The 19194-nt window shown below is 40.0% G+C and overlaps 1 protein-coding gene across 14 annotated transcripts in view; it reads right to left on the minus strand.

Moving 5' to 3' along the window:
• The window catches only part of Muc19 (mucin 19, oligomeric), a 154201-nt gene that overhangs the window by 51813 nt on the left and 83194 nt on the right, over positions 1 to 19194 (minus strand). For 12 of the 14 annotated variants that reach the window (XM_040753942.1, XM_040753946.1, XM_040753941.1 and 9 more), the window contains 21 exons: positions 17740 to 17826; positions 17430 to 17516; positions 16717 to 16791; positions 16297 to 16395; positions 14434 to 14526; positions 14173 to 14271; positions 13936 to 14001; positions 12948 to 13019; positions 11310 to 11375; positions 10630 to 10716; positions 10318 to 10404; positions 9186 to 9260; positions 6789 to 6881; positions 6531 to 6629; positions 6311 to 6376; positions 5416 to 5502; positions 4566 to 4643; positions 4256 to 4336; positions 2736 to 2822; positions 1760 to 1846; positions 1458 to 1538 (listed from right to left, as the gene is read on the minus strand). In XM_040753942.1, the coding sequence (XP_040609876.1) occupies positions 1458 to 1538; positions 1760 to 1846; positions 2736 to 2822; positions 4256 to 4336; positions 4566 to 4643; positions 5416 to 5502; positions 6311 to 6376; positions 6531 to 6629; positions 6789 to 6881; positions 9186 to 9260; positions 10318 to 10404; positions 10630 to 10716; positions 11310 to 11375; positions 12948 to 13019; positions 13936 to 14001; positions 14173 to 14271; positions 14434 to 14526; positions 16297 to 16395; positions 16717 to 16791; positions 17430 to 17516; positions 17740 to 17826 (1752 nt within the window). The remainder of the gene's footprint in view (positions 1 to 1457; positions 1539 to 1759; positions 1847 to 2735; positions 2823 to 4255; positions 4337 to 4565; positions 4644 to 5415; positions 5503 to 6310; positions 6377 to 6530; positions 6630 to 6788; positions 6882 to 9185; positions 9261 to 10317; positions 10405 to 10629; positions 10717 to 11309; positions 11376 to 12947; positions 13020 to 13935; positions 14002 to 14172; positions 14272 to 14433; positions 14527 to 16296; positions 16396 to 16716; positions 16792 to 17429; positions 17517 to 17739; positions 17827 to 19194) is intronic. The other 2 variants (XM_040753945.1, XM_040753953.1) reach the window with 2 other exon arrangements.

Consider the following 19194-nt stretch of genomic DNA (forward strand, 5'->3'; position numbering starts at 1 on the left):
TGACATGTGCTGGCTTCCTAGGGCATAATTATTTATGCACATGCTTACTCCCCCACATAGACATATATACAGATACACATACATATATATGTACATATTTATATACATACTTTAACACTAAAAATGACCATTTTTCTTGCGTTAGTGGAACCTTATAAGTTCAGTGTGGTACACAACTAAAAGCAGCTTCTGGAATGGCTACAATAAATACATTTTAGCTGTTGCTGTGGCATTATCGCAGAAGGCTGTTAACAGAGTAGAAAACTATCTGGGGATGCATTGTACAAATAGCTCCTTGGCTCAAGTCAGGATCCTTCCTTTGTCTGCATTTAATTTGCCCTCTGTGAAGACTACACTAGAGAAACTGAGGCTCAGTGCAGGCATCGTGTCTCCACTCTCGAACAGGGAGGTGATGGGAGGAGATGTTGCCATAGAAGACATCAAAGGGGCCACATACCTAATGTCTTCTACCAGTACAAGACCTCAGTCCCCAATCACTCTTTCCATGAAAAACTGAATGAACAAATTCACTGATTTTTATGCCCAGCAGATTTCCAGAAGATTCCTTTTAGTTTCATTCATTTTTTCAATGTCTGTGTATTCATGTCCATATATTTTTATAAATGCAGTTCAATAAAATTTAACATATGGACAAAACACTCCATTTTTTTCAGAGAGCCTCAGCCTCTCCAGGACACAGCCTCCACTCACATGTACTGCCTTTAGTGGAGATCAACTCACTACTTGGGGATCTAGTTGTTTCTGCTAATGAACCAGTTGTTCCTTGCCACAAAACAAAATAAAACAAAAAAACATAATGTCATGACTGTGAAGCAGCAGTATAACACACTGGTCTCTGATGCCAAATGCCTATATTTATTCATATAGTTTTCCTGTTGTTCTAAATTTCATATAGCACAGGAGAATCCTTGTATTATGTGATTGTGCATGGAAATATGATTGTCTACCTTTTTAATATTCATCTATTTGAATTCAGTTGTAAGACACTTAGAAACCAACTGGGCATGAAACATATTTCTGACTGAGTCCTTCATATTTGAAAACACATTTAATAACCATGAGAAAGAAGAAATTCAGGATTTTTCTACTTGATGCTAACTCAGGTACATGATGGTAAGCCTTAGCCCTGATGACTAAGTGTCCTTAAGCTCCAAGGAAGCAGTCTGAGCCATCACTGCCCCAGTGTACACATTCACAACCTAATTAAGGTATTAGAAAAGAGGAACATCAAATAATGCAATTCTCTTTCTGATGCTAGCTTTCTTCCTCTAAATGGTCAAGGAATTCCTGCATTCCCTTATGAATGAATGGTGACATAAGCAGGCCCTCCTTAATCACTTGTAATATACTTGTCATTCCAACATTCCCATAAAGGAAATGGAGACAGATTCAGCCCTTCACTTGACACCTGAGACCTCACAACTTCTTCTATTTACCTGGTTTGCTGCTGGTAGTGGCTGTGGATAGACTGGAGGCTTGAGGGGAGGTAGTGTGGCCCAAGGATGTCACTGAGCTCCCTAGAACAGGAAATCATGGATGTTGGAGACTCGTATGATTCCAGACATCCTTATTTATGTGAACAGACTTGCATGGTAAAGATGTAAGAACACAAACTCTTTTACCACATCCCATGGCATGAATTGCATTCACATTCACAGGCCAAATTTCCAGACACTCACTGAGGCATAATGGGAATGGTTGAGCTGCTGGGATGTCTGCAAAGGCTAAAGAGTTTTACCTGAACCTGGGCTTCCTGTACTTGCAGGTAGAGAGGTGCTGCCCCCTGCGACTACAGATGTTGTCCCAGATGATGATCCCGTTGTGCCTAATAGTTGTTATGGTTAAAAAAGATGAGAAAGGAAATTGAAAAGGAGGTTTTTCTAAGAATAAGAATTAAAAGGTTTTTTTTTTCCTCTTAAGTAATGAAACTATCTACCCTTATGAACTTTAATGACCATTACTTTCCCAAGGGAAAGCAGTTAATTTGAAAACACAGTGGTTTCTAAAAGGAAATCAAATAGTTTGGATGTTGACACTTATATGAATCCAGACATATGAATGGACTTGAATGATAAAACATGGGAAGACACATTCTTTCCTTACTTGCTCTGCCATGAATTTCACTCACACAAGCAGGTGATGTTTCTAGACAATCACCTGAGGCAGCATGTATATGGATGAGCTGCTGAGACATCTCCAAAAGCAACATGGTCTTATGTTGGGGTTCATAAAGACGGGTCCACTTCATCTTGCCTCAAGGTCAGAGAGTTCAAAACTGTCCTTAATAAGTCAAAAGACCTAAAGGTCTAAGGCATGGCTACTACAGGATGTTTGGCCTTGGTATCAGATGTCTTATCTAAATAACAACATACTTGGGCTCAAGTGTGTTTACTCTTGATCCTGGTGGCCAGATAACAGGTGTGACTACCAAATGCCTGGAGGCTTTAGGGAAGTGAGTCTGTTTGCTCCTTATAAATGATAATAGAAGTCTTCTGCCATTCCCCCCTTATTGGTTGGATACTTAAAACCATTGAAAAATAAACTAGAAATGATTCAGTATTTACTGGATGACCCACTTGACTCTATTCTATGTCTCTTTCTCTTAGTCTTTACCTACCCTTTCTCAATCCATACTCCCCTTCTCAGTTACAAAACAGGAGCAAATTGGCTGCCTCCTAATGTAGCTCCACACAGACAGCTTCCCTCAGTCTTACCTGAACCTGGAGATCCAGTACTTGCAGGAAGAGGGGTGCTGCTACCAGCCACTCCAGAGGTGGTTGCAGCAGATGCACCAGGTGAACCTGTTTTTCATTATGGTTAAAAAAAAAAAGAGAAAGAAGATTAATAGGCAGTTTTTTTCTTAGAGAATTGAAATGGTTTCTTCTTTTCCTCTAACCAAATGAAGTGTCCACTCTTAGGTTATGGAGGTAAGTCAAATTCCTCACAGATAAATGTTGGCAATTTTAGAAGTGACCTAAGAAGCTGTGGGGATCTATGCCAACCTGACTGCTTGCCATCATATGTTTAGGCTCCCACATCTCAAGGCTGTTAATTTTAATAAAAAGCATGAAGATGCATGAGATTATGGCATGGCCCTAATTTTAGAAACTATTTACTGCCTAAAATGATACTATACCAAAACATATACTTGGCAATACATATCCAATCTTCTGCAAACTAGGTGTGGGATTGCTTATTGTTTGTTACACAATTCTTGGAAAATCTTAGAGGATATTACAGAGAGGGAAAGCTAGAAGTGGTTTATTTTACTCCCAGTTTGAGGTAAATTCCTCACAAGGGAAACCATAGATGTGGGAGTGGTAGACAGGGAATTGTGGGACTATGAGAAAGCTGTTAACACTGCGTCCACCCCTGAGGAAGCAGAGCGATGACTGCTGGTCCCCTCATGCTTCTGCCATTTCCCTTTCACACTCAGTCCAGCACGAATATTTATTGATTGTACTCTACCTATACACTGGTCGTTTACTCTGTTAATAAGCTCACAGGTATGCCCAGAATTGTGCTCTATCTAGTGTTCCAGTCACTTCTTTAAAAAACGATCAGTATCATGACTATGAAGCAGCCTTCGCTGACACTGCTGTCTGATGTCGAGCTTCTTCATTTATATATTTTACCTATTTGTTGCTTCATTCTTTGTAAATTTCATATGATATAGTGAAAACCTTGCAGGATTTATTTGATTCTGCATGGAAATATCATTGTCTACCTCCTTCATATTCATCTATTTTAGTTTAGTACTGAGATGCTTATTCAAATCAACTAGGTCTTTAAAATAAATTTCTGACTTGGTCCTTCATATAAGGAAACACATTTAGTAAGCATGAGAAAGAAGACATTCAGAATTTTTTGAGGAGATGTTAACTTAGATTCAGGATAGTAAGCTTTCACCCTAGTCACTCAGTGCCCTTAAATTCCAAGGAAGGAATCAGGGTCAGCATTGCTCCAAAATATACATTAGCAAACTAATTGCAGGATAAGATAAGAGAAAAATCAGCTAGTGAAATCCTCCATGAGGTGTCTTCTCTAAATATACAAGGAATTCCTGCATTCCTTATGAATAAAAGGTGATACAACCAGTCCCTCATTTGATATCTGAGCAACTCACAACCATGTAATATGCATGTCATTCCTACATCCCCATATACATAAATGGAGATGGACTCAGTCCTCCCATTGACACTTGACACCTCACAGCCTCCTCCATTTTACTTACCTGTTTTGCTGCTGGTAGAGCCTGGGGACAGACTAGAGCCATGAGAGATTGTAGTGTGGCCTGAGGATGTCACCGTGCTCCCTAGGATGGGAAAACATGCATGGTGGAGACTTCTAACATTCCAGACACCATATATATATATATGAAAAGACACAGTATTGCACCATAACCAGTGTTATGAAGTTTACGAAACCACTTCCCATGCAATAAATTTTATTCACACATATAAGTCAAAGTTTCAGACCCTCACCTGAGGCAGCATGGGAATGGATGAGCTGCTGAGACATCTGCCAAGGCTAAAGAGGCTTACCTGAACCTGGGGCTCCAGTGCTTACAGGTAAAGGAGTGCTGCCCCCTACTACTCCAGATGTTGTTCCAGGTGAAGTACCTAATAATTATCATGGTTAAAAAAGATGAATCAGAATTTGAAAGGGAGATTCATGGGGGATGTCCTTCTGTATATTTGTTTATCTTATCAGTTGATGAATCAAACACTGTTTGGCCAATGAGCCTGGAAGGCAGGTGGAACTAGGAGAAGAGGAGAATTCTAGGAAAGGTAGGCAGAGAGCCCATGAGAAATAGATGACAAGTAGCCGCCAAAGGAGATACAGGTCCAGGCATTCTCTGGTAAGCCAAGACCATGTAGGAATACATAGATTTATAGAAATGGGTTAATAACTAAGACAGAGCTAGCTAATAAGAAGTCCTAGCCATCAGTCAATAGTTTTTATAACTAATATGGCATCCATGTGCTTATTTGGGGCTGAGGTAATTGGGGGACCAGGCAGGAAAGAAAACTTCCAGCAACAGAAGATTTTTCTTAAGAATTAAAATAGCCCCCTTTCCTCTTATGAAATGAAAATGTCTATCCTTATGAACTTAAATGACAATGTTCTACTCAAAGGAAAGCAATTAATTTGACAACATTCTAACTTCTCAAAGGAAATCAATTAATTTGGATGTTGAGAGTTATATGAATCCATAATTCCCAAGAGAGATGAATGGACTTGAATGATAAAACATGGGAAGACACATACTTGCATCACCTGCTGTGTCATGAATCTCGTTTCCACAAGCAGGTGATATTTCTAGACCATCATCTGAGGTAGCCTGGGTATGGATGAGCTATTGAGACATCTCCAAAAGCAAAGATGTCTTACCTGAACCTGGGGCTGCAGTACTTGCAGGAAGAGGGGTGCTGCTCTCTGCCCCTCCCGAGGTGGTTGCAGTAGATGTACCAGGGGTGCCTGTATTTCATCATGGTTTAAAAGGTGAGAAACAAGATTGAAAGGTAGTTTATATTTCAGAGTTGAAATGCTCTTTCTTTTCCTCTAACCTCATGAAAGTATCCATTCTCTTAAAGTGCTAAGATTCCTTCTTTTTTAGAAAATGGAAAGAATCTGCCTTTAAACGTCCCACCACCTGGTGGCAGTGGCACAGGCCTTTAATCCCAGCACTTGAGAGACAGAGGCAGGCAGATCTCTGTGAGTCTAAGGCAAGCCTGATCTACAGAGCGAGTTCCAGGACAGACAGAGCTGTTACAGAGAGAAACCCCATCTTGAAAAACCAAAAAACCAACCAACCAACCAAACAAACAAAAAAACATTACTAGGAAATGATACCCTTTAACTCACTAAATCCTTTAATTCTGATTACTTGTGCCATCCCTTAGAATATTCTTCCATTCAAAATGAGCATTGGGGTTGACGATTTAGTATTGAGAATCTAATGATGTTGTCTTTCCTCATACTCATAACACCATTCATACCATTCCTTTCTGTTTTCCTTCTTCCTTTCTGTTTATATCCTTTATTAATATACAATCTGTCATTTCTGGAGAGAAGAGTGACCATTTCTTTCTCTATATTCCATTCAGTATCACATACAATATTATAAATACCCCAAACATTTTCAGTTTCTTTCTTATATCTACAACAATTGGCAGCAAATGGCAAACCTAGAGACAATCCCCAGGAAGCCATACACTGATGAAATTATGAACACTAAATTCACAAATCTCCTGCCTCAGTTTCCCCCTGCTGACCCTCTCAGTACCTGTTCCTCTGGGTGTGCTCGCCTCAGCAACTCCAGTGGTGGCTGCATTAGTTTCTCCTCTTGTTCCTATGGAAACAAGAGTGGGGTTTAAACAGCTAGAGATGTCTATGGATAAAGCCCTTCAAGATATCGTAGGCCATTCAAATTTACGTTTTCATCTTTGTGGGTCTCCTTGGAAACCCAAGAGCTGACCCCAGCCCCTAAAGATGCCCTGTCTGACCTGATGGTGTAACAGAGGTGGTGGCCGCAGTGCCTGGTGTTCCAGGTGAACTTCCCTTGTCTGCTCCTGAGGTGGTTCCCACAGATGCCCCTGTTGAAGCTGGCAAACAAGAGCAGTGATTCTAATGTGTTTCTGCTTTGAAACGGATTCTGGGAAAGACAATCAAACCTCATGGATTCCTTTCCAGCATGTTCACCATAGTAGTCATGCTTTCCTGGTTGGGCACATTGAAGGCACTGATGAGCATGTTGGAATTACCTGGGGTTCCTGGGCTTGTAGCTGCATTGCTTTGTTCCCTGAGCGTGCTGCCTTGTGCTTGAGTAGGCAATGACGCAGTGGGACTTCCTGTGCCTACAAGTGACAAAATTTTGATTGAAAATGCCCTAGACACGTATAAACAATTCATATTAATTAGATCCTCCATATCTGGCCTTCTTGTTCCTGTTGACGGAATGTGATTCAGGGACATACACCAAGTCACAGAGTAGTTAAGAACATTCATGGCCAGATGGTGGTGGTGAACACCTTTAATCCCAGCATTAGGGAGGCAAAGTCAGGCAGATCTCAGCTAGTTCAAGGCCACCATGTACTACAAAGAGAGTTCCAGTACATCCAGGGCTGTTACACAGTGAAATCTGGTCTTGAAATCAAAACAGAACAGCAACAACGAAAAAGGTCATATTCGTATGTCCAGCTGAAACATCTAGCTCCAGCTTGTCTCCTGAAACCTAAGGGCCATTTACTAATACACCATTCTCAAGCTGTCATACATTTGTGCTCTGAAATTGTAGTTAATGTAAATAGAAATTTTAAAAAATCTATAGAAAACTCAGTTCCAAACAAAGATTTTTTTTGACAGAATAACCATGTGATGTTTTCCCTGGGGCTGGATCTCTGTTTTACACCTTAGAACATCACACCTGTCAGAAGCAGTATGGGATTACTATCAGTTGAGGATCCAACTCTGCCTCTCCCACTCTTCTCCACTGATAATGTATGGTGACCTGAGGGCACCATGAACTGAGTTCTTCTTCAGGCCCCAGTATCTCTGATTCAGAGTTTAGAAAATGTAGTTCCATGACTATCACTTTAAAATTACAATCTCTTAAAGGATACTGGATTACTAGTACGATAGTGTGTTCCTGTGTGTGACAATTTGAATGAGAATGGTCTTCACAGGATCATGCATTTGAATGCTTGTTCCCTGTTTATTGAACTGTTTTGGAAGGATCAGAGATAAGGCTTTGTTGGATGATGTTTGCTTTGTTTGAGAATGTGTGACGTGTTGACGACATGCGTGATTGATGTTGAACTTTGAGTTATCTATAGCCCATGCCAGGCTCAATTTAATTGTCTACCTTCTGCCTACAAAGCAGGTGGTAAGCCTTCAGCTACTGCTTCAGCACTATGACTGCATGCCTGCCACAATGTTTTCTGTTATGATCATAGACTGAACATCTTAAAGCATAAGCAGGAACAAATTTAAATGTTTCCTTTCATAATGTATGTACCTTGGTCATGGTGTTTCATCATAGCAATGGTTATCCTAACTAAGAAGCTCTGTGTAGATTCTACTTTTCACAAATTCTTTAATTGCTTTCAGTTATCCTGAAAAAAGTCTTAAATCATACATTTCAAATCAAGACTCCCAATAATTCAGATTCCTGAGAATGAGCACATTCCTTTTTCTTGGCTTAAGCTTTTACCCACAGATCACAGAAACAGGGAGGATTCAGAATGTGACATCTAGTGTTGCTTTGGCAATATATATGTACTAATCCCTCAAATCACAGAAAAAAAATCACCTATCAATTAATGTTGACTTACTTATAAGATCCTAGTATAAGGTTAATAAGGGACCCCTGAAATGTCAAGTAGGTGTGTCATTATTTTACTTTTTTTTTTTTACCATATTCCCGTACACCTGGTTTGTATATTTTATCTACAAGTTGTGTTATTGGCATTTTCTTTCCTATTGACTGTTGCTGTCAGTACCTCTAAATATTCTAGAGTTGTCTCTAATAAGGTACAGAAACCATAATAAGCTACATAATTTACATGAGCATTTCTAATACTCAAGGAAAGTTGAGCAAAAAAAAGATAACATGATATATTAATGTATCGGTGAATGATTCAAGACATTATAATTCAGTCAATACAAGGAATGGCTAAGCCTGGTATTCCATATCAGAAAAAAAGTGTCTGTTCAGCATTCAGCTATAACAGGCATGGTCAGGATTCTCATTCACAACTAGTTTACTTTCTGTGGTCCCAGAACTGGTGAGACTGGAGTGCAGGGGTGCTGTGGTGCCTGCAGTTCCCACTGAGGAGGTGAGAGCAGCTGGTGTTCCAGCAGAATCTGGGAAAGCACCCAAAGAACTTCTCATAAAAGTTTGTATGAACTTGGTTACCAATGGTGGGGCCCTACTTTTCATCTTACTCCTCCTACAGAAAATATAATAGGTGAATATAGTAAATTATGGAGTTCTCTAAATTTTATTCTACTGTGATAGTCTCAAATATGCTAGTATTCTCTTCTGTTACTGTTATTACACAGACACAGTTAAGAGTCTGGTATTGGGTCAACCCATGTTGCATCTATTTTAAGTGAGCAATAGGGTGACGATTCCCCACTTCTGAACATCACCTGCTCACCTGGTTGTTCTCCAGGCTGGGTTGATTGACTGTTAGAGGCTGTAGTTGTTTCACCAGCTGATGGTGCAGTGATCCCTTTCAGAGTAAACAGGAAATGGATTTTAGGGCCTTGATAAAATGTATGAAAAATATGCTCTCTGATCTTACATCTCCTTCGTATTTAAGTCTTCATTTCCATGTAGCTTTTCCAAAATTTAATCATAAAATAAACACAGTTGTTAGAATAATTGTGTATGCTACATTATATATTGAATTCATTTTAGCTTGCTATTTACATATGTATTTAATGACCTTAAGCTAAGTCAAGTGCTTCCGAGACAGGGTTTCTCTGTGGCTTTGTAGGCTGTCCTGGAACTAGCTCATGTAGACCAGGCTGGTCTCAAACTCACAGAGATCTGCCTGCCTCTTCCTCCTAAGTACTGGGATTAAAGGCATGCACCACCACTGCCCATCTCCTTTAAAACTCTTTCTAATGCAGATACAAGCTCAATGAGTCTGAGAGTTCCTCCACTCATATTCCAAAACTATCACTATAGATTCTCCTATAAAAGCCCCATTACAAATTATATTCTCTTTTTAATAGCCAAAGCCTCACATGCTATATGGATTCCTCAAAACCTTGTGCCTTGGTCATATACACATCAGGACAACAACAGCAATGTGGTCTATTGCACCCCTCTCAGTACAACTATTCAAGCAGTAGCCCTAATATTATCAAATTCCTGTTACTTATTTCCTTTTCTTTTAAGATTCATTCATTCATTCATTCATTCATTCATTTATTACATATTCATGTATGCCTGCATGCCCCAAGAGGACCCCAGATCCCATTACATATGGCTATGAGCCACCATATGGTGTATGGGAATTAAACGCAAGACTTGTGGAAGAGCATCCAGTACTCTTATCTGCTAAAGTACCTCTCCAGCCCCCCTACTACTCCTTTCTATTGTTCACCAATAACCACACAGAGAAAATGGGCTCCTCCATGTACACTCACAAATCAGACCTCCCTTCCTCCCTCTCTCCTCCCTCCATCACTCTCTCTTTCTCCCTATCTCTCCTCTCACCTCCCTCCCTCCCTCTGCCCCTCCCTCTCTCCCTCCCTAAGTCCCTCCCTCCCCCCTCTCACCTGTACTGCTCTTAACAGAGGTTGTGACTGGTCTAGTTGATGTTGTAGGAATCACAATGGCTGAGGCTTCAGAAGTACTCATGGTTCCTATAACCAAGAACAAATTGTGAGTTGAGGACTTGGTAATTTTTCTTGTTTTACTGGGAATATTTTAAAAATTCAGAACATTAAAATAGAAAGTTATGATCTCTCAGCAATTCTCAGCACTGCAGTATGGTTCAGGTAAAGCCTAAGAGGACAAGGGAGCGCTCCCTATCCATCAGGACTTGGGCAGGAGCTACTGGATCATCACCCCAGCCTATTGTCTCTCACCTGATCCTGTGACTCCAGTGCTTGCTTCTCCTGGAGTGCTGACACCTGCTGTACCACGGCTTGATCCAGATGATGCCTCAGGTGAGCCTTGTTGATCAAGTGGAAATATATTAGACTGAGGTTCTGTGAATTTATATACATTCATGAAGGGACTATCAAGCCTGTTTGCTTTTTTTCTTTAAAATGATATGTATACATTAAACATGACTGGAGTGGAAGACTCCAGATCTTACTAAATCTTACCATTCTTATTATGAATTTACTCTGTTAATGTTTTCCCTTTGACAAATAGCAGTCATTTTGATATCCCATCATTCAACCTTGAATGATCTAGTCTATACTTACGACTATGATTCCATTGACACAGCTCCTACAATTCCTTCCTTTCCTGCTTAGTATGTTATGTTTACACTTTATGTGAATGCAGTGTCTGCTTTTTCCAGATGGAGGAAAATTTGGGAGATTAAAACCTTCTCTGTAGTTCTTCTGTCATGTCCGGCATCACATAGACTACTCAAAACTCAACAAGTATCTTTTTAATCCTTTCTCATCTCTGTAGCATTGGGCCTCACAGTAGAAAAAATGAGACAAATCTCCATGAAAACTTTGTCATTAATGGAATCTGAACACTAGCTCTCAGGTCACCTCCTTCCCTATGACCTGCCCATGTCCCCCATTACCTGTTCTTCCAGATGTACTTCCTACAGTGGTTCCCAAAGTAGTTATACCTGCTCCTCCACTTGTGCCTGGGGGGTGAACATTGCTTAATCATTAAACAGTAGAGAAAGCAATCTTCAGAACACTAATTGTTCCTTCATGTCATCAGTTCATTCAAAATTGATTTGGTCATGTTTCCTTACCCTCACATTCCCACCCATGGTCCTTTTGTGCTCACATTCATGGCCATGCTATGTTCACACTTATGTTCTTGCTTTGCTCACACTAATGGATGTATTATGTTCACACTCATGGTCCTGTTCTACCCCAAAGAATGTCATTCAGGTTCTCAATTACTTGAAGTCTGCCTCTGAAAACTAGGTAGCAGGAGTTTTGACATATGTTCAATCCTCTCTGGTGATATAATGGTTGGCACAATTGCAACCCTATATGCTTTCAGCATGGCTCATACTGCCCTCCTGTGATACTTTCTCATCCTAAGTACTGACATGTAGACCCTGATGGACTGCTAACTGCAGAGCTGTATTCCCTGGGTGTATTGATGTCATCATCAGGAGGTAGGGGTTTGGTAGAGCCTGCTGTCACCAATTAAAAAAAAGAAGTAACATTTAAATTTTTGCTAGATTGAACACTCTCAGCAACATCTGGGACAGAAAATATTATAGTTTTATTTTTACTAGAAATGGGAAAAAACACAACCCTGGTACACATGGGTCTGAAATCATTCTGAAACCCATATTTAAGCAGTCCAGGCCTAGGCTTCCTACCCAGACTTCTACTTCTGAAGCTATGTGCAGAAACAATAGCTATATATATTCCAGTATGCAGTACATGCGTGGTTTTAACACAGTGTTTATAATACAAATTAAGATATGAGATTAAATAATGGAAATGTTTGAAAAGTCACAGAACATGTGTAAAACAAATTTGGAACAACATGGTCCCAAATGACCATATCCTTAATAATTGTGCTTGTGGTAATTGTTTTTCTAAAATTTTCCTATAATCTTCACTGTCTCTAACACTTGGCCCATTTGAGCTGACTATTACTGTGTGCAGTAGACTTGCTGAGATGAAGCAGGAAACAATCTGTGCAAGCATCTATGGAAAGGGGCATTTCACACATTTCCTGATTTTTCCTAAATGCAAGGATGTGTCACATCTTCATTAGTATCTGCTCTGTTTATACTTACCAATATGCCATTTCTCTATGGTATGGCACATACAAATTTCTTTATTGCTAAAAATGCCCAAAGAACTTTAACAGGCCAGCAGTTGCATCTCCCAATAACAATCTGATACACATGAAAGCCACATTTAAAAGACTAAAGATATGACACACTGAGGGAGGAACCATCTAGGTCTGACCCTGTATTAGGAAAACTACACTTTATAATCATCATTTACCTGAACAAGGAATCAGGCAGACCCAGGATTCTTCACATTTCTCTCTGATTAGAGAACACCTACTTCATCCTTCCCCCAGTTACAGACCAACTGTTGATCAGCAATTAAACTTCTTCACCCCAGTCTCTTATATTAACTGCCTATTCTTTAGCATGGTAAAGTACCAACTAATGGAAATAACAACTAGAAGAATCTGACATCTGAAGACACAGTGAATTCTCCAATTTGCTTACCTGGTTCTGTGTTGGCAGATGTGGATGGTTTGGTTGTGGCCACTGAACCAGCAGTGGTGGTCTTGGCAGAATCTAAATAGAAACAAACAAAAAATGGGTGGTATCCAAAGTGTGTGTTGTCGTCACTGTTAACCCTGAATAGTTGGGAGTTTATGGGAAGAGGGATATCCACAATAGTTTCTTTAATCTTCATTTGGTCCCAGTTAGGACCTCATTTAATAACACATTCCTTACTAGAACATTTCATGTAATGGAGTCTCTGAGTGACCAGGCACATCTGTGTGTGGACTTACTGGGACCTGAGGCTACAGTGCTTCCTGTCCCAGAGCTGCTGCTGACAGCTGCTTCAGAGGTTGTTGCAGAAGATGCTTGGGGTATGCCTACCATGGAAAAATGTTAGCTTGAGAAACCACACAGGGAATTCAACTTGTGGATGGAACTTGAAATAAGGTTGCTCTCACACCTGCAATGGCTATAGATGTCACATCAGCTACATGGAAACATACCAATCATTACTCCCACAGTCACTAGCATGGAGAGCTACTTTTTGAGATAAACGAATCATACCAGACAGCCCTGGTATTCTGCTAAATTAACAATGTATGTGTCAGAAATAAAATATGTCTACACTCACAATTCAGGTTTCAACTATCAAAGCTTGTTAAGCTTGACACCTTATACTACTTTATTTCTGAACTAATTAATTATTCCTGTTCTTGTATCTCTATATATAGTTTAGGTTTTCTCTTTCCAGGTTGTAGTTGAGTGAGAGTGCATACTTATATGTTCCTTCCTTTGTTGAACTGAAATCTGACCTGCTTTTAAGATGAACAACAAAGATTTTGGGTACTATCTTTTTCTCTTAGATACTTGACAATACATGAACAAGGGTCATATTTCCCAGGGAACTGTCACTGATGAAATCCCAAGCACTATGGAAGATGACAGGTCTACTGCTGGACATCCCTCTGCTGAGCTCTCACAGTACCTGTTCCTCCAGATGTGCTCGTTCCAGGAGCTGCAGTGGTGGCAGCATCTGTTGCTGCTCTTGTTCCTATGGGAAGGAGAATGGAAGTTAAGATGCAGATAAAGCTATGCTAGTATTTAAACACAGGTTATCATTCCATACTTGTGTTTAGATTCTACAGTGGTTTTGATCTTTTCTCTATCCCATGACAAAAATATGTGCTATGCCCTCAAAGCCCATAGAGAAGCCTTGTCTGACCTGATGGTGTAACAGGGCTGGAGGTGGCTGTGCCTGGCCTTGCAGGTGAGCTTTCTTTGCCTGCTCCTGAGGTGATTCCTACAGTTGTCCCTGTTGAACCTGGCAAACAAGAGCAGTGATTCTCATGTATTGCTGCCTTTAAAGGGATTCTGGAAAAGGCAATCAAACCTTCAATGCTCTGCCTTTCCACCATGTTCACTGCAGCAATCATGTTTTCCTGGGTGGACACATTGAAGGCACTGAGGTGCATGTTTGGAATACCTGAGGATCCTGGGCTTGTAGCTGCAGTGCCTTGTTCCCTGGGTGTGCTGCCTTCTCCTTGAGTAGATGTTGATGTAGTAGAAATGCTATTGCCTAATAATGAGAAAATTGTGATTGAAAATGCCCTAGACAGAAATGAAATGAAATAAATCATACTATTTAGACTCTCTCTCTCTCTCTCTCTCTCTCTCTCTCTCTCTCTCTCTCTCTCTCTCTCTCTCTCTCGACCTTCTTGATCTTGTTGATAGGATGTGATTTTTGGACATACACCAGGTCACTGAACTGCTTAAGGCCACATTCACATGTAATTTAAGCATCTAACAGCTGCTTCACTCCTTAAATCCATGTGCCATGTAGTAAAACACCATTCTCATGTTATCATATATTTCTGTTTTAAAACTGCCATCAATGTAAAGAGAAGGAAATATTTATAGGTAACTCATGTCTTTTTTCAACAGAGCAACCACACACCACTGTGTTATCTGATGTTTTCCCTGGTGTGGGATCTCTGTTTTACACCTTAGTACATCAGTCCTATAAGAAACAGTGTGGGATCCCTATTAGCTGAGGACCTAACTTTGCCTCTCCCATTCATCTCCACTGAAATCTCCTAATAATCAAAGGGCACAATGGACTCATTTCTTCTTGAGGTCCCAGTATCACTGAGGCAAAATTTAGGAAGTACAGCTTCATGGCTATCACTTTAAATTACAATCTCTTAAAGGATGCTGCATTATTTGGTCCCTTGAAGTGTGTTCCTGTGAGTGACAATTTGAATGAGAATGGTCCTCACACACCCCCATATATTTTAATGCTTGTTCTCCTGTTTGTTGAACTGTTTTGGAAGGATTAGGGATATGGCTTTGTTAAAGGATGTTTTCCTTGTTTGGACAAGTGTGATCTCTGGAGGAGATGCGTGACTGGGGAACTGTGAAATATCTAAAGCCCGTGTCAGGCAGAATTTAATTCTGTCTCTACTTTCAGCCTTCAGAGCAGGTGGTAAGCCTTCAGCTTCTGCTCCAGCACTATTACTACATGTCTGCCACCACGCTTTCTGCTATGATGATGATAGCCTATACATCTGAAACTGTAAGCATGCCCCAAATTAAATGCTTCCATTTATAAATGGTATTGGTCATGGTGTTTCATCACAGCAATAGCAACCCTAAGACCCTCTATGTACATTCTAGTTTTCACAATTATTTAATTGATTTATATTATGCTGTAAAGTGTCTCAGTCATTTATTTCTAGTGAAGAGTCTGGAAAGTCCATATTCTTAAGAATGAGCACATTTTCTTTTCTTGACTGAGCTTTTTACTCACAGATCACAGAAAGTGGGAGCATTCAGAATGTGAATTCTAATGCGGCTTTTACACTTTTATATACTACTATCTCAAGTCACAGAAATAACATCACCTATCAATTAATGTTGACTAACTTATAAGGTCCTAGTGTGATCTTAATAAGGGAACTCTGACATGTCAAGTAGGTAGGTCAATATTGTACTAATATATTTTGTTTAGTATTTTCCTGTTCACTTGATTTGTAATCTTTCTCTAAATGCAGGGTCATTAGTATTTTCTTTTCTTTTCTATTGCTATCACTACATCTGAGAATTCTAGACTTGTCTCTAACAAGGTGCAGAAAACACAATTACACAATTTATATGAGCAATTTCAACACTCAAGGAAGGATGTGCAAAAATGATAACATGATAAATTAAAGGAGATATGAAAGATTAAAGATATTAAATTTCAATCAAATAAGGAATAACTAATCTTGTCATTGCATATTAGAAAAAGTATGTTCAATTTTGACATATAACAGACTTTGGTCAGGATTGTCATTCACAACTAGTTTACCTTCTGTGGTCCCAGAACTGGTGAGGCTGGAATCCAAGGGTGCTGTGGTTCCTGAAGTTCCCACTGAGGAGGTGAGAGCAACTGGTGTTCCAGCAGAGCCTGAGCAAACACGAGAGAGACTTCTTATTAAAAGTTTGGATGAACTTGGTTACCAATGGTGGGGCCCCTACTTTTCATTTTATTCTTCCTACAGAAAATATAATAGGTCAATGTAGTAAATGTCAGATTGGATTTCCTAAACTATTATTCTACTATCATAGTCTCAAATATGTTAGCTTTCTCTTCTGACACTGTTGTTACATAGATACAATTAAGGGTCTGGGATTGGGTCAACCAGATGTCCATATATCTAATGCAGCCACTGTACTTTAAGTGAGAAACAGGGTGATGACTCCACACTTCTGAACACCACCTGCTCACCTGGTTGTTCTCCAGGCTGGGTTGATTGACTGCTAGAGGCTGTAGTTGTTTCACCAGCTGATGATGCGGCGTTCCCTTTCAGAGTAAACAGGAAATGGACATTGGATCTCTGATAAACCACACCATGCCAAATCTACTCTCTGATTTCACATCTCCTTAATATATTCAATTTCACTTCTTCATTTCCTTCTCAGCATTACCAACATTTGATCATAAAGTAGATACAGTTTTTATATTAATTTTCTTTGATCCAATGCTTATTAGATACATTTTAGCTTGAATTATTTACACATTTAATGTTCATAAGCTGACCTCAGTGTTTCTGAGCTGAGGTTGCACACGAATAAACTGAGCCCTTTCAAACTCTTTCTAAAACAGATAGATACAAGCTCAATGGATCTTAAGGTCTCTCCATTAATATTACAAACCTATCTCTAGTGTTTCTTCTCTATATACCCCATTAGAAAGCATATTCCTTCTTCAATAGCCAAAACCTCATAAGGTGTAAGGAATTCCAAAACTCTGTGGCCAAATGAACCTTCAGATCACCTACAGCAATATCACCTATCCCACCTGTCATTTTGGCTTCTCATGTAGTATCCCTTATGACATCAGTTTCCTACTACTCCTTTCTGTTGAGAACCAATAACCACATACATAAAATGGGCTCCATGCACACCCAACTCATACATCTCTCTCTTTCTCTCCTTTACCTGTACTGCTCCTACCAGAGGTTGTGACCGCTCTAGTCGATGTTGCAGGACTCACAGTGGTGGAGCCGCCTTCAGTGTTAATGGTTCCTAGAAAGAAAAACAAATTGATAGTTGAGGACCTGGTTGTTTTTCTAGTTTATTGGGAATACTTTAAAAATTGAGGAAATGAAAGTGGAAAGTTATGATTTCCCCAGTACTTCTCAGCACTGCAGTCTCATTCAGTTAAACCCTAGGAGGACAAGGGAGCTCTCCATTCGACTGGGCATGGGAAGGAGCTGTTGCATCATCACCCCAGCCTATTGTCTCCCACCTGAAACTGTGGTTCCAGTGCTTGATTCTCCTCGAGTGCTGACACTTGCTGTACCAGGGCTGGTTCCAGATGATGGCCCAGGTGAGCCTTGGTGATCAAGGGAACGAATGTTAGACTGAGATTCTTTGAAGTTCTAAATTTTGTGGAAATTAATCTTAAGCCTGTTTACATTTTTCTTTAAAAATAGTATATATACGTGGTATCACAATGTGAAAAATCTCCATGAAAACTTTTATCATTGGTGGAATTCTTCCCTGTCACCTGCCCCTGCACCCCCATTGCCTGTTCTTCCAGATGTACTTCCTACAGTGGCTCCCAAAATAGGTGTGCCTGCTCCTCTACTTGTGCCTGTGGGGTGAACATTGCTTAGTCATTAAACAGAAAAGAAAGCAATCTTCAGGACATTTAATCGTTCCTTTACACCATTAGTTCACTCACACTAGTCCTTGATTATGTTTCTTTACCCTCACATTCCTACCCATGGTCCTGATGTGCTCACATTCATGGTCATGCTATGTTTACACTAATGTTCCTGCTGTGCTCACACTAATGGTGGTGCTATGTTCATACTTATAGTCCTGCTCTGCCTAAAAGATTGTTGTTCAGGCTACCAGTTACACTCACTTTGGCCCTGTAACCTGGGCAGTAGGAGTTTCAATATGTACTCATTCCTCTCTGGTAATACTAATAATGGTCAACACAATTACAACCCTGTGCACTATCAGAATATTTCCTACAGTTCTCCTGTGACACTTTCTCATCATAGGCACCGATGCACAGGCCGTGGTGGGCTGCGAACTGCAGAGCTGTGTTCCCTGGATGTGCTTCCTTGATTACCACTAGGTGAGGATGTGGTGGGACCTGCTGTCACCAATTAAAAATTAAGTGGCATTTAAAATTGTGCTAAATGTGCCAGGCAGTGGTGGCACATGTATTTAATCCCAGTTCACAAGAGGCAGAAGCAGGTGAATCTCTGTGAGTTCAAAGCCAGTGTGGTTTATAGAAGGAGTTTAAGGACAGTCACCAAAGCTACACAGAGAACCCCTGGCTTGAAAACAAACAAAACAAACAAACCAAGAAAATCAACAACAACAACAAAAACACCAAAAAAACAAAAATAAAAAAGTCATGACACGTGTAATAACCCCTTAGAGTATTCTATCAATACCCCAGGCACAAAATACTATTGTTCAGTTTTATCAGACGTAGAAAAAAGAAAATACACAGCCCTGGTACACATTGGTGTACAGTCATACTGAAAACCAACCCCAAGCAGCCTAGGCCTATGCTTTCTACAAACCTCTGTTACTCAAATTATGTTCAGGAAACAATAGTTCATAAAGATTTCCATCTGCAGGAGACGGGTGCTCTGAACACCAGAGACTTTGTAACACAAATTTAAAAAATGAGATTAAATAATGGAAAAATTTAAAAAGTCATAATATATATATATAT

This window comes from Mesocricetus auratus, unplaced genomic scaffold (assembly GCF_017639785.1).
Source record: "Mesocricetus auratus isolate SY011 unplaced genomic scaffold, BCM_Maur_2.0 Super-Scaffold_100010, whole genome shotgun sequence".
In the NCBI taxonomy this organism is placed as follows: domain Eukaryota; kingdom Metazoa; phylum Chordata; class Mammalia; order Rodentia; family Cricetidae; genus Mesocricetus; species Mesocricetus auratus.